The sequence below is a fragment of the Mustelus asterias genome, chromosome 2 (genome assembly GCF_964213995.1).
Source record: "Mustelus asterias chromosome 2, sMusAst1.hap1.1, whole genome shotgun sequence".
In the NCBI taxonomy this organism is placed as follows: domain Eukaryota; kingdom Metazoa; phylum Chordata; class Chondrichthyes; order Carcharhiniformes; family Triakidae; genus Mustelus; species Mustelus asterias.
The window spans coordinates 156,895,236-156,923,073 of NC_135802.1; the positions used below are offsets into that span (position 1 = coordinate 156,895,236).

At 46.4% G+C, this 27,838-nt stretch overlaps 1 protein-coding gene across 1 annotated transcript in view; it reads left to right on the forward strand.

Moving 5' to 3' along the window:
* Positions 1 to 27,838, forward strand: part of LOC144481325 (rab effector MyRIP-like) — a 334,837-nt gene that overhangs the window by 86,158 nt on the left and 220,841 nt on the right. Inside the window, exon 2 of the mRNA XM_078200738.1 lies at positions 26,789 to 27,010. Within this exon, the coding sequence (XP_078056864.1) occupies positions 26,789 to 27,010 (222 nt within the window). The remainder of the gene's footprint in view (positions 1 to 26,788; positions 27,011 to 27,838) is intronic.

A 27,838-nucleotide genomic window follows, 5' to 3' on the forward strand; every position in this document is an offset into this window, starting at 1 on the left:
ATGCCACCCTTTTTTTTTAACCACTAAGCTAGTCCCATTTGCCCATGTAACTGTCTAAATGCTTTTTAAAAGACAAAATTGTACCCGCCTCTACTACTACCTCTGGCAGCTCATTCCAGACACTCACCACCCTGTGTGTGAAACAGTTGCCCCTCTGGACCCTTTTGTATCTCTCCCCTCTCACCTTAAACCTATGCCCTCCAGTTTTAGACTCCCCTACCTTTGGGAAAAGATGTTGACTATCTAGCTGATCTATGCCCCTCATTATTTTATAGACCTCCGAGCTCACCCCTAAGTCTCCTACACTTCAGGGAAAAAAGTCCCAGGTTCATAGGACGCTCAAAGCAGCATCGCAGGTAGAGGCTGTGGTTAAGAAGGCGTATGGAATGCTGGCCTTCATCAATAGAGGAATTGAGTTTAGAAATTAGGAGATAATGCTGCAGCTGTATAGGACCCTAGTCAGACCTCACCTGGAGTACTGTGCCCAGTTCTGGTCGCCTCATTACAGAAAGGATGTGGAAACCATAGAAAGGGTGCAGAGGAGATTTACAAGGATGTTGCCTGGATTAGGTGGCATGCCTGATGAGGATAGGTTGAGAGAGCTAGGTCTTTTCTCCTTGGAAAGGCGAAGGGTGAGAGGTGACCTGATAGAGGTGTATAAGATGTTGAGAGGTATTGATAGAGTGGATTCTCAGAGGCTTTTACCCAGGGCTGAAATGGTTGCCACAGGAGGTCACAGATTTAGGGTGCTGGGGAGTAGGTACAGAGGAGATGTTAGGGGTAAGTTTTTCACTCAGAGGGTGGTGGATGCGTGGAATCGGCTGCCTGTAGTGGTGGTAGAGGTGGATTCGATAGGGTCTTTTAAGAGACTTTTGGATAAGTTCATGGAAGTTAGTAAGATAGAGGGTTATAGGTAAGCCTAGTAGGTAGGGACATGTTCGGCACAACTTGTGGGCCGAAGGGCCTGTTTGGGCTGTCGCTTTTCTATGTTCTATGTTCTATCCAGCCTGTCCTTATAACTCAAACCATCAAGTTCTGGTAACATCCTAGTAAATCGGGGGTATTATACCCACTGGGTGTTATTTTCCAGGTGCGCTCACCCTAAAACTGGAAATTCTACCCAAGGTCAACGAACCTTTGCATGGTCCCCGCCCATGACAATTCCCGTGGTGGACGGGACAGGAAAATTTCCCCCCACTGTGTCACAAGATCTCCTATTTCTAAGTTGCAAGGACTATATATTATTATGTGGATCACCAGCATCATCATCCCATGGCAAAGCGCATTCATTCCAGAAGGAGGCGCTGGGGCCGCTCTTAGGAGCAGAGACAGGCCGGTTTTCTTCCCCTTTGCTCAGGGAGTCTGAAACCCATTTTCATGTCTCTTGAGGCAGCTAAGAGTGGCTACACTGGTGAGAGAACCAGGGATAAACCTTGGGTTGATTTTTAGCTCGTGTGATAGACTGTAGTTCACCCATTGAACCATTGGGGGAGTTCATTACGGGGTAAATTTCATTACCTTTTGTGGCCCAAATACAAAGCTTTGGGCAGTGAGAATGATGTGAGCGATAGAATCAGCACCCTCAATTTGCGGCCTAACCTTTTGTCCATTTGTTTAAACCAATGGACATTATCATAAAATCATACAGTGCAGAAGGAGGCCATTTGGCCTATCGAGTCTGCACCGTCCCAGGCCCTATCCCCATAACCCCATGTATTTACCCTAGCTAGTTCCCCTGACATTAAGGGGCAATTTATCATGGCCAATCCACCTAACCTGCACATCTTTGGACTGTGGGAGAAAACCGGAACACCCGGAGGAAATCCACGCAGAGGACGTGTGCAAACTTTACACAGACAGGTGACCCAAGCCAAGAATCGAACCCAGGTCCCTGGCGCTGAGAGACTGCAGTGCTTGCCACTGTGCCGCCCCTATCTCATATAGAAGCAAAGCGGCGCCCAGAAATTCATACAGTTCTGCAACAGAGCCGGAAATCATAAAATTTGCCTGCACAGAATTAATAGTTTGATGCGCGTTATCACACACGAGGCTTGAGATGCTCAGGAAATAAAGGCTTTTATTTGCTGTTACAACAAAGCTACTAAGTATATACACGATCCCAGACTGAGGGGTCCCAGACAGAGCAGTGACCTTTATACCTCTCCCAGGAGGCGGAGCCCAACTGGGATGTACCATAATAACTATAATACAAGGTGTAACAGCCCAACCCTAACCCCAACAGCAACAAGTAGAACAACCCATCCCTAACCCCAACAGCAACATATATACATACTTGTAGTACTGGCCAGACCCTGGCTCAGTCCTATCTAGTGGGAACCAACGATGGTTCACCACATAGTTAAAGTGTGATACGCCATAGCACAGACACAGTGGGCCAAATTGACTCTTATATAGTGAGTTACAACATCGTGTTGTAACTCAGCAATACTTAATATTTTGACAAGTGCAACAGTATCTGTATTGTTCTGTGACGGTTGTCGTTTTGAAAAATAATTCTTACTATACTTTGGAATTCGACACTCGTTCCCAACTCAGAGTGAGTGAGTGAAGAGGTGGATTTTTACTGGGTTTTATTCATATCTCTTGCCTTCCTTTGAAGGGGGGGGTGGGGGACCCTCGATATTGTGGAACAGTGCAACAGACTTAAAATAGATCGAGATTAGACATTTCAATTCAATTAGTTAGGTTGGGGATATTTTCACAGGATATGGTTGATTCAATGTTTTAATTACAGGTTTATTGCTGGTGTCTCTTCAGTGTTGTTTAACTCTGAGAGGAGCTTATTTAAGACATTCTTATTTCCTTCTAGTGTTTACTGCATCACTCAGTGTTTTTATCAATTGCTCTTCATCCTGCCGAGACCCTGCAGTGATGATAAATGATAACCCTGCAAATATTTACCTTGTTTCTTTATTGTGATCAATGTTGGGCACTGACGCTGCTTCTGCCAATTCACAATGACAGTAATCTCCCCCCATCTTGTGTGCAAGGGACCGCGGAGGAAAATGGCACGTCAGCTTGGCTTGTACCTATTGTCCTGAATTTGGAGGTCGAGATTCGAGCCACGTTTCCCCTGCAGTGGAGCCTGTATTCCAGGCTGCCACCAGGGCAGTGCTGAGGGACTGCGGCACTGTTGGCAATACAAATCCACAGGCTGCCTTCCCAGAAGCTATAGGAGAGCTGTGGGCAGCAGTGAGCTCCGGCATTGATCCTATCAGGGTTGGCATGGTGACTGGGAGGGCACCTCATTGGTGTGGGGACGATGCCCTTGTCACATCTGGCTTGGTTCAGTATTCCCCGACTCCCTGCTCCACTACCTGTCCACCCCCAATCCTCCACTCCCACCGCTCTGTCCCCCCCATTCCGTGTTCTGTCCCCCCCCACTTCCTGCTCCTACCCCGCACTCCCTGCCCGACCCCCAACCCTTCACTCCCTCTGCTCCCCCCCCCCGCCCCACTCCCTGCTCCACCCCATCCCACCCCCTCACTCAAAGCACCAGCAAATACCAGTCACCCAGGGGTGGATGCCCACAGATTACAATGTATGCCACTTTGGCCTGGTTTTTGGAGTTGTACCACATCTAAAGCAACATGCTGCCCTCCAGTTTTACGATGTGGAGATGCCGGCGTTGGACTGGGGTAAACACAGTAAGAAGTCAAACAACACCAGGTTAAAGTCCAACAGGTTTATTTGGTAGCAAAAGCCAATAGCTTTCGGAACAGGCTGTTCCTTCATCAGGTGGGTGGGAGTTCTGATCACAAACAGGGCCAGATCAGAACTCCCACCCACCTGACGAAGGAACAGCCTGTTCCAAAAGCTCGTGGCTTTTGCTACCAAATAAACCTGTTGGACTTTAACCTGGTGTTGTTAGACTTCTTACTCCAATTTTACACCAGGGATGGTTTATCAGATGGGGAAGTAGGAATTCCTATCATGGAGAATCCTGATCCCTCTTCGCATGGCTGGCCATGTCAGGAGTGGGTGGAAGTTTGACCCCTTAGAGGTTAAGCAAAATTCTCCAACTGTGGTCAAGAACGGTACACCCAGTTTCCGATATTTCTCATTGCCACTCCATATAAAACCCCTTACCCCCCCTCCACCCACCTTTGCCCTCTACCCCACACCCCAGAGTAACAGCGGTAGTCTGGTGTAATAGCCAAGGAAACTCAAAGCTTGTCTTTCAGATCTTGCGGGGAATTCTTCTCCATGACCTTTCCCAATTTCCTTAATCTCATTGGTCACAGTGCAGAAGGAGAGAATATTTGAGCAGTTTCCGAAGCCCCCATTTTCTGAGACTGTCCAACGCCATAGCTTCCCGGAACCCTTGCCCCCATCAGGTGAGCATACACGCAGAGTCCAGCTTTCATGACAGCACATTGAAGAATTTAATCATAATATAGAAACTGAAAAGGTTAGCTAGGATGGGTGAAATTCTCTGATCTGCCAGATCTTTGTGCTATTTGATTTGGTTTGATTTATTATTGTCACATGTATTAGTATACAGTGAAAAGTATTGTTTCTTGCTCGCTATACGGACAGTCCAAAGATGTGTGGGTTAGGTTGATTGGCAATGCTAAATTGACCCAAGTGTCAGGGGGATTAGCAGGGTAAATATGTGGGGTTACGGGAATAGGGCCTGGGTGGGATTGTGGTTGGTGTAGACTCGATGGGCTGAATGGCCTCCTCCTCCACTGTAGGGATTCTATAATTCTATTCCGTTCATAGAGAAGAAGAGGAGAGAGTGCAGAATGTAGTGTTACAGTCATAGCTAGGGTGTAGAGAAAGATCAACTTAATGCGAGGTAGGTCCATTCAAAAGTCTGACGGCAGCAGGGAAGAAGCTGTTCTTGAGTCAGTTGGTACGTGATCTCAGACTTTTGTATCTTTTTCCTGATGGAAGAAGGTGGAAGGTAGTATGTCTGGGGTGCGTGGGGTCCTTAATTATGCTGGCTGCTTTTCCGAGGCAGCAGTAAGTGTAGACAGATTCAGTGGATGGGAGGCTGGTTTGTGTGATGGATTGGGCTGCATTTACAACCCTTTGTAGTTTTTTGCGGTCTTGGACAGAGCAGGAGCCATACCAAGCTGTGATACAACCAGAAAGAATGCTTTCTATGGTGCATCTGTAAAGGTTGGTGAGACTTTTAGTGGACAGGCCAAATTTACTTAGTCTCCTGAAAAAGTAGAGGTGTTGATGGGCTTTCTTAACTATAGTGTCGGCATGGGGGGACCAGGACAGGCTGTTGGTGATCTGGACACCTAAAAACTTGAAGCTTTTGACCATTTCTATTTCGTCCGCGTTGATATAGAGTCATGACCTCCACTATGCTTCCTGAGTCAATGACTATCTCCATTGTTTTGATATTGAGGGAGAGATTATTGTCGTTGCGTTAATATAACAACACCAACCTGCATTTATATAGAGCCCTTTCAATGCAAAATTCCCCCAAGGTGTTTCACAGGAACACACCCAAAGAAAACGTAACACTGAGCCAAAGAGGAAGATATTAAGGAAGGGGATTTATTTTATCATTTATCCTCTCCTTCCAATGTAAGTTGTCCGTCCTTTCTGTTCTAACGAAGGATGTTTGTCATTAAACATATGTATTTACATATTGCCTTTCACGCCCTTAGGATTCCCAACGCGCTCTACCATCACTGATGTACTTTTGAATTGTAGCCACTGATGTGCTGTTGGGATACTGGCAGCCATTTTGTGTACAGCAAGCTACCATTGTACAACGACTAGATGTTTACCTTTATTTAAGCAACATGGCTGAGAGATAAAGATTGTTCAGGACACCAGAGATAACTGCCTGCTCCTCTTCGGAATAGTGCTATCAATTCTTTTACATCCCCCTCCATGGGTAGACAGGACCTTGTTTTAATACCTCATTCAAAAGATGTGCCTCTGGCCAGCTGACACTGCACTGAAATGTCAGCTTAGATCTCTGTGTGCAAATCTCTGGAGTGGGATTGGATATTGACTTGGAGGTCAGGAGTGATAACAACTGAGCCGCAGTGGGCTGCCTACCCAACAGTTATTTATTTTATTCTTTCATGGGATGCGGGTGTCGCTGGCTAGGCCAGCATTTGTTGTCCATCCGTAATTGTCCTTGACAAGGTAGTGGTGAGCTGCTGTCTTGAACTGTAAGAAGTCTCACAACACCAGGTTAAAGTCCCACAGGTTTATTTGGTAGCACGAGCTTTCAGAGTGTCGCTCCTTCTTCAGGTAAGCGGGAGTCCTGTTCACAAACAGGGCATATATAGACACAAACTTAATTTACAAGATAATGGTTGGAGAGGAGTGTGTTTAACCTGTGCTTAACCCTCTCTCCACTCACATTGTCTGTACCTTTAAGACTTGATTACCTGTAAAGACTCGCATTCCAACCATTATCTTGTAAATTGAGTTTGTGTCTCTATATGCCCTGTTTGTGAACACAACTCCCACTCACCTGAAGAAGGAGCGACACTCCGAAAGCTTGTGCTACCAAATAAACCTGTTGGACTTTAACCTGGTGTTGCGAGATTTCTTACTGTGCTTACCCCAGTCCAATGCCGGCATTTCCACATCATGGCCTTGGACTGTTGCAGCTCTTGGTGTAGGCACACCCACAGTGCTGTTAGGGAGGGAGTTCCAAGATATTGACCCAGTGACAGTGAAGGAACGGTGATATATTTCCAAGTCAGGACGGTGAGTGCAATGGAGAGGAATTTGCAGGTGGTGGTGTTCCCATGTGTCTGCTACCTTCGTCCTTCGAGATGTTGGTGGTTGTGGGTTTGGAAGGTGCTGTTGAAGGTGCCTTGCATGGTCAGTTGCTGCAATGCATCTTGTAGATAGTACACACTGCTGCCACTGAGCGTCAGTGGTGGAGGGAGTGAATGTTTGTGGATCAGGTGCCAATCAAGTGGGCTACTTTGTCCTGGATGGTATCAAGCTTCTTGAGTGTTGTTGGAGCTGCACCCATCCAGGCAAGTGGAGAGTATTCCATCACACTCCTGACTTGTTCCTTGTGGATGGTGGACAGGCTTTGGGGAGTCAGGAGGCAAGTTACTCTCCTCAGAATTCCCAGCCTCTGACCTGGCTGTTGCAATCACAGTATTTATATGGCTGGTCCAGTTCAGCTTTTGATCAATGGTAGCCCCCAGGATGCTGATAGTGGGGGATTCAGCGACGATAAAGCCATTGAATGTCATGGGGAGATCGTTTGATTTTATCTTGATGGAAATGGTCACTGCCTGGAACTTGTGTGCCGTGAATGTTGTTGTCTTTTGTCTTTTTTAGATGGTGTCAGCTGAGCTTTGTATTTGCAGCCTTTCTGTTTTCTTTCAGATTTGTAGAATCTGCCGTTTTTATACTTGGTAAGACAGAAAATTCAAATCTTTAAAATTTGGATCCTTTTAATGCCTTGTGATTTTTGGCTGGGCTTTTGTCTTTAGATAACATTCCTGATGTGAAGCCATCTCTTTGGGATTATTTCTGCTCGGTATTTGCTTAAAGGCACTATTCCTATAATTGCTGAACCACATGCTGCAGTCCTCTGAGGCATCACTGAGGAAAATCGATGCTTCAGTGCTGGTACATTGGCATTAACAGAGCTGCAAACTGTTACTAAGTACTTGGTGAGCCTTATGACTGATGTAGCATGCAGTTTTTATGCTTTCATTAAGAGGCACAAAACCTCTGATGTGAAGCTGGCCTGTACGGAAATCTTACACCTCGGATTTGTCCAATACTAACAGATGTGGCAGCAGCATTCAATGGTTTGATTGATCTGCCTTTGATTATTTAGTCTGTTGGCTGATGCACATTCACCGGGCTTGATTGATTAGGCCTGGGTGTAGCCTTTTGAGTGCTCAAGTAAACAGTGGCTTCCAGAGAAAGACCTGAGCTCTGAAAATGTGTGGAGGCATCTTGCAATTGAAGAGATGTTTTGAAGCACTACTAATAAACATTCTGTAGACTTAGAATTAGTTTCATCTCTGCATTGCTCCGAGGCAGGTTAGATTCATAAAATATACAACAGGCAAACAGCAAACAGTGATAAGATCCCAACTGCATGTAGAGAAATATAGGATTTGCTCCTTCTCAGACGTTGAGTATGAAGCTACAGCAAAAGACTACAGAGTCAGATCAAGCCCAAAATTGGGTGCAATGCCTCTGCTTGTCAGCTTGGATCTTGTATGTCTCTACAAAGGGTTGTGAATGAAGCCCAGTCCATCACGCAAACCAGCCTCGCATCCAATAACTCTGTCTACACTTCCCGCTGTCTCGGCAAAGCAGCCAACATAATTAAGGACCCCACGCACGCCGGACATTCTCTCTTCCACCTTCTTCTGTCCGCAAAAAGATACAAAAGTCTGAGGACATGTACCAACCGACTCAAGAACAGCTTCTTCCCTGCTGCCGTCAGACTTTTGAATGGACCTACCATGTATTAAATTGATCTTTCTCTACACCCTATGACTGTCTCTATGACTGTCACACTATATTCTGCACTCTCTCGTTTCCTTCTCTATGAATGGTATACTTTGTCTGTATAGCGTGCAAGAAAAAATATTTTTCACCGTATGCTCATGTGACAACAATAAATCAAATCTCTCTTGTGGGGACCATGAATTGGATTCAATTTGAATTTAGAACCATAGAAAACTACAGTGCAGAAGGAGGCCATTCAGCCCATCTAGTCTGCACCGACCACAATCCCACCCAGGCACTATCCCCATAACCCCATGCATTTACCCTACCTAGTCCCCCTGACACTAAGGCCAATCCACCTAACCCACACATCTTTGGACTGTGGGAGGAAACCGGAGCACCCGGAGGAAACCCACGCAAACACGGGGAGAATGTGCAAACTCCACACAGACAGTCACCCAAGCTGGGAATCGAACCTAAGTTCTAACCACTGTGCCACCGTGCTGCCCTTGCTCCCAATTTGAATTGGTTTTTGGAGCAAGGAGAACGATTAAGGGTTTATCCTGTCCATTCTGGCTTTGTTCTGAGGAAGGATGTTCTTGCTCTCGAGGGAGTGCAGTGAAGGTTTACCAGGCTGATTCCGGGGATGACGGGATTGATATATGAGGCGAGATTGACTAGGTTAGGATTGTTTTAGCTGGAGTTCAAACAAATGAGGGGGGAATCTCATCGAGACTTATAAAATTCTAACAGGACTAGACAGGGTAAATGCAGGGAGGATGTTCCTGATGGTGGGGGTCACAGTCTGAGGATTCAGGGTAGACCATTTAGGACAGAGATGAGGAGGCATTTCTTCACCCAAAGAGTGGTGAGCCTGTGGAATTCATTACCACAGGAAGTAGTTGATGCCAAAACATTGAATGTATTCAAGAGGCGGCTGGATATAACACTTGGGGATGAATGGGATCAAAGGTTATGGGGAGAAAGCAGGATGAGGCTATTGAGTTGGACGATCAGCCATGATCTTAATGAATGGTGGAGCAGGCTCGAAGGGCCAAATGGCCTCCTCCTATCTTCTATGTTTCTATGTAACTTTAAGACTGGAGTAAAAATTTTAAGAAGAATGAAATAAGAGCAAAGCTGTGCGGAGATCTGGAAGGGAACTGTTGAAAGTAAACAGCGTTGTATTTTTGGCAGAAGTCTGTTCCATATTGAAGATATTTTTCCCCATGTTGGTGATTAATGATGTTTCCCCTTTGCTTCCTGCAGCTCTGACAACTGTGGGCGGATAGTGTGTTCATAACAAGCTTGTAATGAATTGGGCAAAGAGCTGCAAATGAGAGCTATCTCGAGAGAGATTGCTTCTGGAAATTACGTTGCAAATCCCTGTGAAGGGAACTGGTGCACGATGAGAGAAAGGAGTGAGCGATCAGAGAGAGACAAAGGCGATAAGACATGAATAAAACATAAAATAGGCTTGTTATCTGGTACAAAGCTGCTGCCCTGGATCAATGACGGCAAACTCATGCTGGGAAAGAAAGAATTTGCATTTATATAGCACCTTTTATGACTTTGCCCATTAAACTTGGTTGAGGACCGATAGGCGTTCTGGAGTAACCCCTACTCTGGGCTGGAATGTCCAGCTGACATGGGCTTAAGGTGTTTCCAAATTGGTGCTTACACCTGTCCATTGGCAAATAGAAGTCCTGCCATTGACTGAGTGAACTCCGGCAGGGCAGCACAGTGGTTAGCACTGGTGCCTCTCAGCACCTGGGACCCAAGTTCGATTCTGTGCAGAGCCTACACATTCTCCTCATGTCTGCATGGATTTCCTCCACGAGCTCTGGTTTCCTCCCACACTCCAAAGATGGGCGGGTTAGGTGGATTAGCCATTGGTAAATGCACAGGGTTACAGGGATAGGGAAGAGGGGAGGGCCTGGATGGAATGCTCTTTCTGAGAATTGGTGCAGGCTTGATAGGCTGGATGGCCTCTTTCTGCACTGTCAGGATTCTATGTTTCTACAAAGAACAATACAGCACAGGAACAGGCCCTTCGGCCCTCCAAGCCCGCTCCGCTCTCTGGTCCAAACTAGACCATTCTTTTGTATCCCTCCATTCCCACTCCATTCATGTGGCTACCTAGATAAGTCTTAAACGTTCCCAGTGTGTCCGCCTCCACCACATTGCCCAGCAGCGCATTCCAGGCCCCCACCACCCTCTGTGTAAAATACGTCCTTCTGATATCTGTGTTAAACCTCCCCCCCCCCTTTACCTTGAACCTATCCCCTCGTGAACATCACCACCGATCTGGGAAAAAGCTTCCCACCGTTCACCCTATTTATGCCTTTCATAATTTTATACACCTCTATTAGGTCACCCCTCATCCTCCGTCTTTCCAGTGAGAACAACCCCAGTTTACCCAATCTCTCCTCATAACTAAGCCCTTCCATACCAGGTAACATCCTGGTCAACCTCCTCTGCACTCTCTCTAAAGCCTCCACGTCCTTCTGGTAGTGTGGCCACCAGAACTGGGTGCAGTATTCCAAATGCGGCCGAACCAACGTTCTATACAACTGCAACATCAGACCCCAACTTTGATACTCTATGCCCCGTCCTATAAAGGCAAGCATGCCATATGCCTTATTCACTACCTTCTCCACCTGTGACGTCACCTTCAAGGATCTGTGGACTTGCACACCCAGGTCCCTCTGCGTATCTACACCCTTTATGGTTCTGCCATTTATCGTATAGCTCCCCCCTACATTAGTTCTACCAAAATGCATCACTTCGCATTTATCAGGATTGAACTCCATCTGCCATTTCTTTGCCTAAATTTCCAGCCTATCTATATCCTTCTGTAGCCTCTATCTATATCCTTCTGTCGTACATTGACAGGAATAATGTCCATATCATCATCAGGATCAAACTTAATGGGCCACAATTTCTGGGCTTCAGGGCATTTAGCTGGGGGGCATGGGTTGGGGGGAATGAGAGATACCCCAAAGATTCGCTTGGGGAACCCCACCCTGGAAGTTCCCAGGTAAGGTTTGTACAGCAACTGCCTGGGAAATACAAACTTCTGATGGGCAATTGTGCTGCAGTGGGAACCATCTGAAAATTGGGATTTAAATTTCAGAGCATGTGTCCGTAACAATCCTGGGCTTTTGCAGTTGGATGGCACACCTGAGCTCAAGGGTGGGATTTTGCGTTTTGAGTTGGGGCTCCAATGCCAGGGGTCAAATTGGGGGGTTCGAACAGGACGTTGCTTCGGGAGAAGTCATGTGGCAGTGAGTCTTCCCTGCATTGGCCAATTGTTAGGCTCATGGGCCAATGAAGGACAATGAGCAGGCTTAAGAGTGGGAGGGCCAATAGGAGGCCATCTAGGATGAAAGGAGCTGCAGCTGGCCAATGACGGTAAAGGAGAGAGAGAGAGAGGACGTCTCCATCTTGAGGAACCCTCTAAGCAACTTTAAAACCTTTCAGTGAAAATGGGCCAATGCTGCTGGGTCACCGTTGGTGAAGGGCTCATTGGAAAAGAGCACAGCCTGCACCACCCCCCAGAACCACCACCCTCCCCCCCCGCCCCCCTCCTTGTCAGAGACTGGGCAGCATTTATTGCCCATCACTAATTGCCCTTGAGCAGATGGTGATGGGCCATCCATTCCGGAGTGGCTTGCTAGGCCTGTTAATAGTCAATCGCACTGCTGTGGGTCTGGTGTCACATGTAGGCCAGATCGGGTAAGGATGGCAGATTTCCTTTCCGAAAGAACATTGGTGAACCAGATTGGGTTTTTCCGACAATCATGCAGGTTCGCAATCGCTATGAATGAGACTGGCATTTTATTCTGGCTATATATCAGTGATTGAATTTAAATTTCTCCAGTTCCATGGTGGGCAAATGGCCTGGGGTGTGGGGGCATGAGGAGTGCGAGTAGGGATAGATGGGTCTTTTTCAAAGAACAAAGAAAATTACAGCACAGGAGCAGGCCCTTCGGCCCTCCAAGCCTGCACCGACCATGCTGCCCAACTGAACTAAAATCCCCTACCCTTCCAGGGACCATATCCCTCTATTCTCATCCTATTCATGTATTTGTCAAGACGCCCCTTAAAACTCACTATCGTATCTGCTTCCACTACCTCCCCCGGCAGCGAGTTCCAGGCACCCACCACCCTCTGTGTAAAAAAACTTGCCTCGTACATCTCCTTTAAACCTTGCCCCTCGCACCTTAAACCTATGCCCCTTAGTAATTGACTCTTCCACCCTGGGAAAAAGTTTCTGACTATCCAATCTGTCAATGCCCCTCATAATCTTGTAGACTTCTATCAGGTCGCCCCTCAATCTCCGTCGCTCCAGTGAGAACAAACCAAGTTTCTCCAACCTCTCCTCATAGCTAATGTCCTCCATACCAGCCAACATCCTGGTAAATCTTTTCCGTACCCACTCCAAAGCTTCCACATCCTTCTGGTAGTGTGGCGACCAGAATTGAACACTATATTCCAAGAGCCAAATTCCATATTTTCAGGTCAGCAAGCTGGAACTAGTGGAGTGCCACTGGGATCAGTGCGGGAACCTCAGCGTTTTACAATCTACACTGATGAGTTGGGTAAGAAGACCAAATGCATGGTAGCTACTTGGACAAGGAGACTGGAAAATCAGTATATTGTCTAAGTGGAGAGAGATTGCAGAACTCTGATGTACAGAGGGACCTAGATGCCCTAGTTCATGAATGATAAAAAGTTAGTATGCAGATACAAGAAGTGATTAGGAAAGCAAATGGAATGTTGGCAGCTATTGCAAGGGTGAATGGAATGTGATAGTAAGGATGTTTTACATGGCCATGGTGAGACCCCATCTGGAATACAGTGTACAGTTTTGCTCTCCTTATTCGAAAAAGGATCTGACTGCGTCAGAAGCAATTCCAAGAAGGTTCACTCGACTCATCCCTGGGATGAAGGGCTTATCATCATAGAAATTATAGAAATCATAGAAACCCTACAGTACAGAAAGAGGCCATTCGGCCCATCGAGTCTGCACCGACCACAAACCCACCCAAGCCCTACCCCCATATCCCTACATATTTACCCACTAATCCCTCTAACCTACACATCCCAGGACACTAAGGGGCAATTTTTAGCATGGCCAATCAACCTAACCCGCACATCTTTGGACTGTGGGAGGAAACCGGAGCACCCGGAGGAAACCCACGCAGACACGAGGAGAATGTGCAAACTCCACACAGACAGTGACCCAAGCCGGGAATCGAACCCAGGTCCCTGGAGCTGTGAAGCAGCAGTGCTAACCACTGTGCTACCATGCCGCTTATCTTATGAAGAAAGGTTGAACAATTTGGGTCTCTACTCATTGGAGTTTAGAAGAATGAGAGGTGATCTTATTGAAACGTGTAAGATCCTGAGGGGACTGGATAAGGTGGAGAGTGTTTCTCCTTGTGAGAGAGGCTAGAACTAGGATACACATTTTAACAATAAGAGGTCCCCTTTTAAGACAGATGAGGAGAATTGTTTTCTCTCAGATGGGTGTTTAGTATGATACTAATACATAAACTTTAAACATTTAAAAGCCATTTGGACAGGTACATGGATGGGAAAGGTTTAGAGGGATATGAACCAAATGCAGGCAAATGGGACTAGTTCAGTTTAGGAAACCTGGTTGGCATGGATGAGTTGGGCCGAAGGGCCTGTTTCCATGCTGTGTATCTCTATGACTCTAGTCTGTGGAATTCTCTTCCCCAGGGAGCAGTGGAGGCCGAGTCATTGAATACATTCAAGGCTTTTGAGGGATGAGGGAGGCATGGGTTATGGGGGGGCAGGCAGGCAAGTCGAATTGGGACCACAATCAGATTAGCTACGCTCTTATTAAATGGCGGAGCACGCTCGACGGGCCAAATGGCCTACTCCTGCTCCTAAGTCCTATTAATTGGCCACTTCAGGGCCTCAGTTGGCAGTGGGATGAGAAGGCCGTCAAGGACCTTCCCACTATGGATGTAATTGGGGCGGAGATGGGAAGATGAGGTTTCCCATCTGCTAGTGTTCAGCCTGATTAAATTCAGTCCTGTCACCAAATTTGCCACTGATCTTTAGCACAAGATTCCACCCATAATCTAACCAGTGCAATATCCACTAACATTTGGGTGTTGTCTCCCATTTCACCCAAAGTGGAAAATCTATCCTTCCATCTGTGACATGAACGCACAAGAAATGATCTAACTCAGAATGACTGCCAGAAGTTGCCTTTCCTGCAATTAAAATGTGTCACAGCGACCTTCCCCAATGGGGAAAACTGTTCCTCCCCAGCTCCGCGCCTCCTCCAACACTTGAATTTTGTTTATTCAGATTTTTAAAGATTCATAGAATCCCTACATTGCAGAGGGAGGCCATTCAGTCCATCAAGCCTGCACTGCCAGCCAGGCCCTATCCCCGCAACCCCACGTATTTACCCTGTTAATCCCCCTAACATTGAGGGTCAATTTAGCATGGCCAATCCACCTAACCCGCACTTCTTTAGACTGTGGGAGGAAACCAGAGCACCCGGAGGAAACCCACGCAGAGATATGGGGAGAATGTGCGAACTCCACACAGTCACCCAAGGCTGGAATTGAACCCGGGTCCCTGACGCTGTGAGGCAGCAGCGCTAACCACTGGGCCACGTGGTGAAGTAACACCAGCGGGGAGCGAGCAACCCCTCCGGTTCCCTGACGACCGGTCCCCTCTCAAGTTAAACTGTGGAACTGTTGAACTACAACACCGCTCTCGGTGTGTGCTACAGTGTCCTCAGACACTGCAGCTTGTAAAGTACAGACTATCGCTGCTCCTAATGCTTTCTAATGGAAGCTGGAGGGGATTGAAACATAATATGATTTAAAAAGAAATGATTACAGGCAAGATTGGGCATTCAGTGTGTGTTAGGATTGCTGTTTGTAAACTCTGTCCCTGAATATGATAAAAAGACTTGAAAGCACAAAATCCTAAGGACACCATTATTAAGCACTGCTGGAGATCGCTTGAAGGTAGCAATGAACAAAGCAGAATAGAGTGTACATATCTGACCTCTATTTGAGGCAATGGAAAATAGCTGCACACAGCGACTTGCAAAATACAATATAGTTGCAAATGTACATGTTTTACAGAAATGACCCTGGCACTTTTACCAGCTTCTCACCCAATCTCAACCCCTATGTTGCCTTTACACCTGTCTTCAGTGCAATGAATCTCCCCACCTTCCCCCTCTCCCTGAAGAATGTGTCCAATTGTTCTATCACTCCCAGAGACAATGCCACTCATTCCTTATTTCCAGAGTCCCGTCTGTGTGCGTGCGTGTGCACGCGCGATGCATTCTCGTTTGCACTGCATTTGATGAGCATTCATGGACATTAGTAGCCAACGGGATCTTGGGTTCATGTCACACCATCTGTAATCCCCACAACTTGCCTGGACTTGCAAAATCTCACTGGCTGTCTGAGACAATACCCATCTCTTTAACCTGTGCTAAATGCTCTCTCCACTCACATTGTCTGTATCTTTAAGACCTGATTACCTGTAAAGACTCGCATTCCAATCATTATTCATTATTCTGTAAATTGAGTGTGTGTCTTTATATGCCCTGTTTGCTGTTTATGAGCAGATCTCCCACTCAGCTGACGAAGGAGCAGCGCTCCGAAAGCTAGTGGCTTTTGCTACCAAATAAACCTGTTGGACTTTAACCTGGTGTTGTTAGGCTCCTTGCTGTGTTTACCCCAGTCCAACGCCAGCATCTCCACATCATTAAAAGGTCTACACCATGGTTCAGCTCTTAGACTTCCAGTAGCTTACACATGTCTGTTCACCTGACTCGACACTCGAGCTCAACCAATTGGGCATAGTGAGTATGAATCAGTTACCAGACTCACATAAGCAAACATAAAACTGTTGAATACTACAGTTGGGGAGAAAGGGAGCGCAGGCACCTGGATGGAACAGAAGATCAAAGCCAAGTTGAAGCAAGGCTGATGCAAAGGTCATTGTTTATTGCCCGACAGCTAAGAGTAACAAAGGTCAAGTCTTTTATAGTAAAGTTTTTTTAAAGTTTATCCTTCTGACTGGCCCCACTTTCTTGGGTCTGGTCAGATTAGTATTTGCATATAGCCCCATGCTTTATTGCCTCCCTTCTGCAGGGGAGAGGATTCCTTGAGGCTTAATTCCCCTCTCAGCCTACTTTGGAACACTTCCAGGACTTGAATGTTTTCCGAGTCTTGGTGAGGTGCTGTTAAATTGTAAAAGTGGTTTTTTTGACACGCTCATGGGATGTGAGTATGGCTGGTTTTTGCCATCCTTAACTGCCCCTAAGAGCCACTTCCCTGAGCCGCTGTATGTTTTCAGTGTGGGATCCTCTCATTTAGATGCTGCTGATTTGACAATTGTAATTTAGTGAGCTTTCTTCAAAGCAGAGTGATTTAATCACTAGATTTTGTGATGTTGTTAACAGTGACGCATTCAGCTATAGTGGGTGAATTGGGGAGTCGGGTGGGCCTGTCTGCACTCCCGAGGCTTCATTGACCTATGGGTTCAAACAGCAGCTGGGGAAATAGCGATAGTTTGGACGAATTGTCAAGTAACAATGGACGGCTCAGTGGTTAGCACTGCTGCCTCACAGCGCCAAGGACCTGGGTTCAATTCCGACTTTGGGTCACTGTCTGTGTGGAGTTTGCATGTTCTCCCCATGTCTTTGTGAGTTTCCTCCAGGGGTTCATGTTTCCTCCCACAGTCCAAAGATGTGCGGGTTAGGTTGATTGGCCGTGCTAAATTGCCCCTTAGTGTCAGGGGGATTAGCGGGATAAATATGTGAGGTTACAGTGCTGGGACCTGGGTGGGATTGTTGTCGGTTCAGACTCGATGGGCCAAATGGCCTCCTTCTGCACTGTAGGGATTCTATGATTCTATGAAATACATGGGGTTACGGGGAAAGGGCCTGGGTGGGATTGTTGTTGGTGGAGGCACGATGGGCCGAATGGCCTCCTCCTGCACTGCAGCTGCATGATTCTATGAACTATTTACACAGAAAAAAGATTAACCCAGACAGTTCACAAATACTTGGTAAGGAGGTTGGCACCTGAAAGGATGTTTTTAAACATTAAAATTGATTCACAGAGATTACTTTGAACATGAATCTTACATTTTGAATGTGTTTTAGAAAGATTTACCAGACTTTGATTTTGCTGTATCAACGTAAATGACTTTTGAATCGAGTTTTATCAGACTTTCGCAATACGTAAATCACCTTTTTAAACACAAATTCAGAATTTATTTTGTTTAAAACGACTTTACGTAAGTCAGCTCATTCTTGTTGAAAACTTATTAAAGTCTGCTCAGATAAATCTTACTGAAAAGTCAGATAGATTCAAACATTTCAATTCTTTAATCTATCTGAGTTTTTATCTGACTTGTTTGAAGTATATATACATCTATGATTTATTAAAATGATTCTGAAATTTATCGCACTTTTTAAAAAAATTCACATTTTAAAATTTAAAAAGTCTCCTATCAAATAAATGAAATTTCGTGCAATGCTTTATCAATATGACAGATGCAGCTGCCCTAGTTACTGGAGATTTGGGATTGGTGTAGCTTCTAGTAAGTACGATCTGCTATTTGCATCTGGGTTACAGATGCTGCTGATTCTCACAGTGACCCCCGCACTGGGAGGGAATGCCCGCCCCCCCCCCCCCCCCGCAAGTTCTCATTATAAAAGAACGTCAATATAATGAGAATAGTTAAGCGAATAGCATGATTGTGGAATCATGCTATTCACTTAATTATCCTCATTATATTGACGTTCTTTTATAATTCTCATTATTGTGAGAATGCAAATGTCGCTGGCAAGACCGTCATTTGTTGTCCATCGCAAGTTGCCCTTAGTGCTGCAACTAAGTGGCTCGTTAGGCCATTTCTGAGGGCAGTTTATAGTCAGCCATTTTGGTGTGGGATGGGAGTCATGTTTAGGGCAGGCTGGATAAGGACAGCAGATTCCCTTCCCTAAAGGACACTAATGAACCAGTTGTGTTTTTAATGATAATCCAACAGTTTATTGGTCACTTTTTAAATTTATACCATCTTATTTCCTGCTTTTTTTCAAAAAAAAGAAAAACAAACAAGATGTGTTGCTGAAGGTTTTGATCTTGCACTCATCAGAACAGCAAGAACGCCAAATTTCAATGGGGGCCACTGCACGTGAAAAGTGTTGCTCACAGGTCATAAGTCAGACCTGACCAATTGAGCTGTTGACATGGCGAAGGCATCAGGGAGCTATTGTCCCCCTGTATATTCCAAAAGAAGTACAATGTCTGGAGATATTTCTTTTGCCGCAGAGGACAGGTCTCTGCATATGAATATATGGAGTATAAATTGTTGTTCTCTTTGAAATTTGGCATTTTAGCATCTTAGGAATGATGAGTGCCAAGACAAAAAGCTTCAACAGCATGTCATTTTTTTTTGCAGTAAGTTCCGTACCACCAGTGACTAAATTAAATTCTGATTTAAATTCTTGTTCTCTGGATTACTCGCCAAGTAATGTAATCATTACACTAACATACCTTATTAATGTCTTCCTTTGCCTCAGTCTCCTCCAGTGCCGCCTCTTTTTGTTGTTTCTGGCACTTTCTCCTCCTGTCCTAGTTGCTCCTTCCTAGGGTTTAGTTCTGTGGGTGCACAGGTTCCTCCATACCTTACCCAAGGAGCCAATATTGGCACGTGAGAGTTCTGAAGTTGAAACCTGAGCCACATAGATCCTTTAGTCGATTCTGGTACAAGCCCAAAGTGGTGAGATGTTGGAGGACAAGTTTACCTGGCCTTGACTCTTTGCAATATCTCCCCATTGCCCAGTGAGAGGAGTTTTTTTTCATGAATTAGAATCTCTATAATGCAGAAGGCGGCCATTTGGCCCATCGATTCCGCAGCAACCCTCCGGAGAGGGTCCACCCAGGCCCACCCACCCACTGCCCCACACCATAACCTAGCACATCCATCATAGCTAATCCACCTAACCTACACATCTTTAGACTGTGGGAGGAAACCGGAGCGCCCGGAGGAAACCCACACAGACATGGGGAGAATGTGCAAACTCCGCACAGACAGTGACCCAATCTGTGAATCGAACCCGGGTCCCTGGTGCTGTGAAGCAGCACTGTGCCACCGTGCTGCCCTTAATTTGCCCATGCACAGTCTGCCCCCTCGTGTGGATTGGCATTTGGAAAGATGATGGGGCGAATTTTCCTGTTCCATCCTCCATGGGAATCGGAGGGAGCGAGGGGCGGACCATGGAAAGGTCCATTGACCTTGGGTGGGATTTTCCGGTTTCGGGCAAGTGCGGCCGGAAAATCCCGCCCATTGTCGTTTGAATGCTTGATGCGAGGAACATCCGTTAGACTCAATTGCCAACGTTCAGAGGTTGGTGGAAGTCCGCTGATTATTTTGTGAACTAGGGGCTGTATAGGCTCTCGAGTTGTGGCCTCACACAGGCCAATGAGTAGGCTTATTATTTGGGGGGGAAGACACAGAGCATGGAGGATATGTAGCTGGCGCTAGAGTCCTTGGAAGCTTACCGCAGCACACTCCAAGCTTACCGCAGCACACTCCAAGCTTACCGCAGCACACTCCACCCTCCAGTCAGACACCCCTCTTGTATTTAAATAGCTCCAAAGGTTCAGCTACAAACCGGGTGGTATCTTCATAGCCGGTGGAATCCTGCACCATTGACGATGCTTCCTGGCCCATTCGACTGAAAGGGGAGGCGATGACAAGACTATTAATCCAGAAACTCTGCTAATGTTCTGGGGACCCGTGTTCAAATCCCGCCACGGCAGATGGTGGAATTTGAATTCAATTTTTAAAATCTGGAATTAAGAATCTACTGATGACCATGAAACCATTGTCAATTGTTGGAAAAATCTATCTGGTTCACTAATGTCTCTTAGGGACGGAAATCTGTCGTCCTTACCTGGTCTGGCCTACATGTGACTCCAGAGCCACAGCAATGTGGTTGACTCGCAACTGCCCTCGGGCAACTAGGGATGGGCAATAACTGCTGGCCAGCCAGCGACGCCCATGTCCCACGAATGAATAAAAAAAACATGTACATACTTTGCAGGATGGCCAGTGGAAACAGGCACCCTAATTTTCCTCTCCCAAATTCCGAGTGCACGGAAGTCAAATCTAGTGTCCACAGGGCCACCTCACCTCAGGATAACTTCTTCAGCACAAACCACCAGGGTTGGATCTGTGATCTTGGGCATTAGAGCTCCACGACTCACCCTGTCTCTGCCTCTTCTGAAGGCAGGGGTTGATCCTGGCATAGTCCCATAGACTCTACCTGCTCTCTGGTGCCTCCACCAGCTGGTTCTTCCTCCTGATTTAAGTGAAGATAATGGGCAGGATTCTCCGATCACGTTCGTTCCAACCCCACTGTCAGCGAGAATGGAGAATTTGGCACTCAGCCAAAACTCCATTCACTGCCGGAGGACTGGAGAATCCCAGTCACAGACAAGGTCAGAGGTTTCCAGTGAATAAATTTTACCACCAAATCACCTCATCGCGTAGGCACTTCTAGATAGTGGCCAGGAGCAGGAAGTGTGGGTATGTGTTCGATATTCAATATCAGTGATGCTGAGGCCTGAAGCACAAAGGAACTTGGGAGTCCTAGTTCTCTTAACTTGCAGGTTGAGCTGGTAGTTAGGAAAGCAAATGAAATGTTAGCATTCATTTCGAGAGGGCTGGAATACAAAAGCAGGGATGTACTGCTGAGGCTTTATAAGGCTCCGGTCGGACCATAATTGGAATATTGTGAGCAGTTTTGGGCTCCATATTGAAGGAAGGATGTGCTGGCCTTGGAGAGGGTCCGGAGGAGGTTCACGAGAATGATCCCAGGAATGAAAAGCTTGACATATGAGGAACGTTTGAGAACTCTAGGTCCGTACGTGATGATGTTTCGAAGGATGAGGGGAGAATCTCATTGAAACTTACAGAATACTGAGAGGCCTGGATAGAGTGGACGTGGGGAAGATGTTTCCACGAGTGGGAGAGACTCGGATCCGAGGGTACAGCCTCAGAGTAAAGGGACGCCTCTTAAGAACCAAGATGAGGAGGAATCTTTTTCAGCCAGTCGGTGGTGAATCTGTGGAATTCATTGCACAGAAGGCAGTGGAGGTCATTGAGTGTATTTAAGATAGAGATTGATGCTTGATTGATAAGGGGATCAAAAGATAGAGGGAAAAAGTGGGAGAATGGGGTTGAGAAACATATTAGCCATGATTGAATGGTGGAGCAGAATCAATGGGCCGAATGGCCTAATTCTGTTCCTATATCTTATGGTTAACTATAATTTCTGACCTCTCTCCCAGGTGAGATTAGCTCACTCAGGCTGGCCTGGGAGTGAACTCGAATCCTCACTAATTGTAGACCGGATCTACGCAAATACCTTTGGGTGGGGAGAACTGGGTTTATTTTTTCGGGATTAGTTCACACTGTTGAGCAACAACAACGTTCATCTATATAGCGCCTTTAATGTAGCAAAACATCCCAAGGCTCTTCACAGGAGTGTTTAAAAAATAAACAAATCTGGACAATGAGCTACCAAAGGGAACACTCGGCTAGCTGATCAGAAGCCTGGCCAAAGAGGTAGAGTTTTGAGGGGAAATGATGGCCCAGCGGTATTATCAGTAGACTAGCTGAGTTTCTAGATTAATAATGTCCTGGGGACCTGGGTTCAAATCAGGAATGTACAAGGGACCAGAATTGGAGGATTGCAAGGAACTGAAGGTTGTGGAGTTGGAGGAGATTCCAGAAACTGGAAGGGGCAAGGCCATGGAGAGGTTTGGAAACCAGAAGAAGGATTTTAAAATGATTTTGATTTGATTTATTATTGTCACATGTATTAACATACAGTGAAAAGTATTGTTTCTTGTGTGCTATACAGACAAAGCAAATCGTTCACAGAGAAGGAAAGGGTTCATAGAGAAGGAAAGGAGAGAGTGCAGAATGTAGTGTTACAGTCATAGTTAGCGTGTAGAGAAAGATCAACTTAATGCGAGGTAGATCCATTCAAACGTCTGACAGCAGCAGGGAAGAAGCTGTTCTTGAGTTGGTTGGTACGTTACCTCGGACTTCTGTATCTTTTTCCCAACGGAAGAAGGTGGAAGAGAGAATGTCCGGGGTGCGTGGGGTCCTTAATTATGCTGGCTGCTTTTGCAAGACAGCGGGAAGTGTAGACAGTGTCAATGAGTGGGAGGCTGGTTTGCGTGATGGACTGGACTTCGTTCATGACCCTTTGTAGTTTCTTGCGGTCTTGGGCAGGGTTGGGGCTATACCACGCTGTGATACAACCAGAAAGAATGCTTTCTATGGTGCAAAAGTTGGTGAGAGTCGTAGTGGACATGCCAAATTTCCTTAGTCTTCTGAGAAAGTAATAGCGTCGGTGCGCTTTCTTAACTATAGTGTTGGCATGGGGGGACCAGGACAGGTTGTTGGTGATCTGGATGCCTAAAAACTTGAAGCTCTCAACCATTTCTACTCATCTCCATTGATGTCCTGAATTCGATGACAATCTCCTTCGTTTTGTTGACATTGAGGGAAAGATTATTGTTGTCGCACCAGTTCAGCAGATCCTCTATCTCTGGAGGCTGGATGGAGAGCCAATGTAGACCATCGTATTTGTGGTTACTCTTATTTCCCCCACTGTTTAAGTGACATTTGATGAAGAGTAGTGTTCCTTTGGAACATCAACTGAGCTTCATTGCTTAAGCAGGAGATTGTTGAGAGGTTGTCCTTGGAAGTAGTACAGGGATTTTCCAGTGAGATGATAGGTGGCTACAAAAGGGGTTGATTCTGCCACATCTGTGAAAGTTTCCACGTGTCTTGCCCAGGTCCCAGTGGGGCACCAGCTGGAAATTTGGATCCTTGGAATATTTAACCCACTGATCAATGCACCAGTCTCTGACCGGCACGGTGACACAGTGGTTAGCACTGCTGCCTCACGGCGCCAGGGACCTGGGTTCGATTCCCGGCTTGGGTCACTGTCTGTGTGGAGTTTGCACAATTCTCCCCGTGTCTGCGTGGGTTTCCTCCAGGTGCTCCGTTTCCTCCCACAGTCCAAAGATGTGCGGGTTGGGTTGATTGGCCATGCTAAATTGTCCCTTAGTGTCAGGGGCATGAGCTAGGGTAAATGCATGGGGTTACGAGGGTAGGGCCTGGGTGGGATTGTGGTTGGTGCAGGCCTGACGGGCCGAATGGTCTCCTTCTGCACTGTCAGATTCTATGATAAAGAACATAATGCAGACATTTCACCTCTGGCTGAAACCAACCCTGTAGCTCATTTTACTGATGTCAGGGAGTAACACTCATTAAATTAAATCGTTCTTTGAATGTGGATCTGTGCAGCAACACAATCACTGATGAATTGCCACTTTTACTGATGAGTTTTAACGTTTTGACAGCAGCTCAAACTCTAAACTTCCGAGTCACCTGAAGCCTAATCCCGAGTTAAATCTCTGCGTGATGGGAGCAAGGTGAAATCCTTTCCCGTCTTCCCCACTCAGCGGATCGGATTAATCGACTATCAAAAGTGGCAGATTTCCAGAAAAACATTCCATGCCCATTCCCACCTGAGTGCAATCGGTGACTGTGTGTTCAAATCGATCGCTTGGTCCAAACTCACTTAGCCAATAATTGGGATCTAAAATAAAATCTAGGGTGATCGCGTTAATAAATCTGCGTCAACAGCTGGAAACATTCGGGGGCCATTCGCCTTTGAGTGGCAAGAAACAGGAAAAGAATTGAAATGTAACTGGCATGGTGATCCCGTTTTTATTGCGTATGTTTGCCGTTCAAAACATTTGTGGCAGAATTGGGTATTCCTGGTTGAAATCCCATGAAATGACACTTCAGGAATGGGGGGCATGTTGGAGGAATGGAATGGCGGATAGGAATGAGATAGCATGGGGAGGGCTGGAGTGGAGGTGGTATAAAAAGAAAGGATGGGATGGTGGTGATAATTGATTTGATTTATTATTGTCACATGTATTAACATACAGTGAAAAGTATTGTTTCTTGCGCGCTATACAGACAAAGCATACCATTCATAGAGAAGGAAACAAGAGAATGCAGAATGTAGTGTTACAGTCATAGCTAGGGTGTAGAGAAAGATCAACTTAACACGAGGTAAGTCCATTCAAAAGTCTGACAGCAGCAGGGAAGAAGCTGTTCTTGAGTCGGTTGGTACGTAACCTCAGACGGAAAAAGGTGGAAGAGAGAAGATGAGATATGAGAGGGATGGCACGGGAGGGATGGAATGTCATGGAGTGGGGGTTTCAGGGAAAGATGTTGCAGTGCAAGATACTAATTTCACTGCAGATGCTTTGTGGGTCTCAGTTAGTCTTATCAGAACTTTGAGAACCAGTTCTGTCGCTGGCCTTGTGAACCTACACATCAGCACCCGTGAGGACAAGGACAAAATATGCTTCACAGAAAGTGAATGGAATTTGTTGGAACTCATCGTTGGAAGATGGTTTAGATGGACCATCTTTACAGCTGTAATGCTGATTATGTGATTAGATATTGCCAAGAAATAAATCCAAGCTGTGTCAATAAGCTCCAGAAACCCCTATTCTTGCTTTTTCCCACGAGGGGTGGCACCGTGGCACCGTGGTTAGCGCTGCGGCCTCACAGCACCAGAGATCTGGGTTCGATTCCTGGCTTGGGGTCACTGTTGCACCTTCTCGCCGTGTCTGCGTGGGTTTCCTCCGGGTGCTCCGGTTTCCTCCCACAGTCCGAAAGATGTGCTGGTTAGGTGCATTGGCCCTGCTAAATTCTCCCTCAGTCTACAGAAACAGGCGCCGGAATGTGGCGACTAGGGGATTTTCACAGTAACTTCATTGCAGTGTTAATGTAAGCCTACTTGTGACACTAATAAATAAACTTTAAACTTTAGCTTACGATGGGCCCTAGCCCCACTTGCACATCCCTCTGTAACACAAACACAACCATCTTACAGCAAACAAATGTGCACGATGATCTACACTGCTCATAGAATGAAAGAAACGTACTGTGCTTGCTGGAACTCTGAAATAAAAACAGAAAACATTGAAAAAACCTGGGATTGATCGAGTTTTGTTAATTTAAGGCTATAAGTGTTAGGGGGAAAAGGTGGGTAAGTGGAGTTAAGTTGCTCATGAGGCATGAATTGGGTGGTGGATTGGGTTCAATGGCACCTTCCGGTTCCGATGATATTTCTTGTCCATTTTGATGAAGTGAGACATTTTCTAGTGAGTGATCCAACAAGTTGCCATAGTCCCAGATGACCATAGGCTGGTAGTGACCTAACCCGAGGATCACCAAATCTCAGGCAAGGTTGGGAAGGCAGGGCTGTCATGAAAAGCCTCAGCCGCTACGGGAATTGAGGCCGTGCTGTTGGTGTTGCTCTGCATCACTAACCAGCCGCCCAGCCAACTGAGCTAAACCGCATGGTGGCACAGTGCGATAAGAATATTTTTCCAACTATACTGCATCGCATAGAAATCGTAGAAAGCCTACATTGCAGAAGGAGGCCATTCGGCCCATTGAGTCTGCACTGACAACAATCCCACCCAGGCCCCAACAATCCCACCCAGGCCTAACCTACGCATCCCGGGACACTAAGGGACAATCTAGCATGGTCAATCAACCTAACCCGCAAATCTTTGGACTCCATTTTAAAAGATTCATTCATGGGATATGGGCGTCGCTGGCTGGGCCAGTATTTATTGCCCATCTCTAGTTGCCCGAGGGCAGTTGAGAGTCAACCACATTGCTGTGGCTCTGGAGTCACATGTAGGCCAGACCAGGTAAGGATAGTAGATTTCCTTCCCTAAAGGAACCAGATGGGTTTTTCCGACAATTGACAATGGTTCCATGGTCATCAGTAGATTCCTAATTCCAGATATTTTTTAAAGAATTCAAATGCCACCATCTGCCGTGGCGGGATTTGAACCTGGGCCCCCAGAACATTAGCTGAGTTTCTGGATTGATAGTCTAGTGATAATACCACTAGACCATCGTCCCCCCATAGACCGACTTAGAAAAACACAAGATCGTTCAAATCACTCGTACAAGGTTAACACCTATTAATTTAATTAAAAGACAGACCGCAAAAATGATTAGTGATCCAAACCTTAACGTCCTGCTCTACCCAAACGCTGCCTGACCAGCAGAACATTTCCAGCATTTTCTGTTTTGACGATTAATATCACTGAGATCCTTAGGGAAGATACCGGCGTGACGTTAGCCAAGCTAAAAGCATCTAATTGTTGGAATGACGATTTCTGTTTTTCAGTGAACTAAAGCAGAAGTTAAATGAAGAGGGCAGCAAGCGCACGATCCTTTCCAAGCAGGAGAAGTTCAATGAGAACTGCTGCATTCGCTGTTGCAGCCCCTTCACCTTCCTCATTAACACCAAGCGTCCTTGCCTGGACTGCAAGTTCAACATTTGCAAGAACTGTGGCGCCTACAGTAAAAAGGAGAAAGCTTGGATCTGCACAGTCTGTCACCAGGCCAGGTAGGCACCGTTTACCCCCCCTTTCTAAAGTGTCAGCCGCCCTACGATTGAACGGATTTGACCTCGAGCTCCTTCATGGTGGTTCTAAACAGAGAGTAGAATAATCTCACAGATTGGAGTTTGTTTCAGATCCAGCAGGCATCAAGGTTGGAGATTATTTCTACAGACACGTGTGGGGCAGTACCAATTAACAGCTGGGCATAGCAGTGGCAATTAACAGTGGCGTAGTGGTTGGCACTGCTACCTCACAGCGCCAGGGACCCGGGTTTGATTCCCGGCCTCGGGTGAATGTCTGTGTGGAGTCTGCGCGTTCTCCCCGTGTCTGCGTGGGTTTCCTCCGGGTGCTCCGGTTACCTCCCACAGTCCAGAAGATGTGCGGGTTAGGTGCATTGGCCATGCTAAATTCTCCCTCAGTGTACCCGAACAGGCGCCGGAGTGTGGCGACTAGGGGATTTTCACAGTAACTTCATTGCAGTGTTAATGTAAGCCTACTTGTGACACTAATAATCTTTTAAAAAATGACGTGAATTAAATGTCTCTGTGGCTGTATTGAAGTATACTCTCAATCTAATTTGCTAGTAGCAATATTTCTTCTTAGTTTTGTCAACTAACATTTATTTTTAACGCTGTGGCTGGGATTTGATGCCCGAGCTCGCCCCCAATGACCAGAAAATCCCACCAGAGGTCAACGGACCTTTGCATGGTCCCCCCCAACCCCAACCCACCCACCCACTGCAGCCGGTACGATTCCTGTGGTGGGTGGATCGGGAAAATTCCAGTGTGTGTCTCCTGCCGACACAAGATGGCCACCAATGCCCATCTGCACAT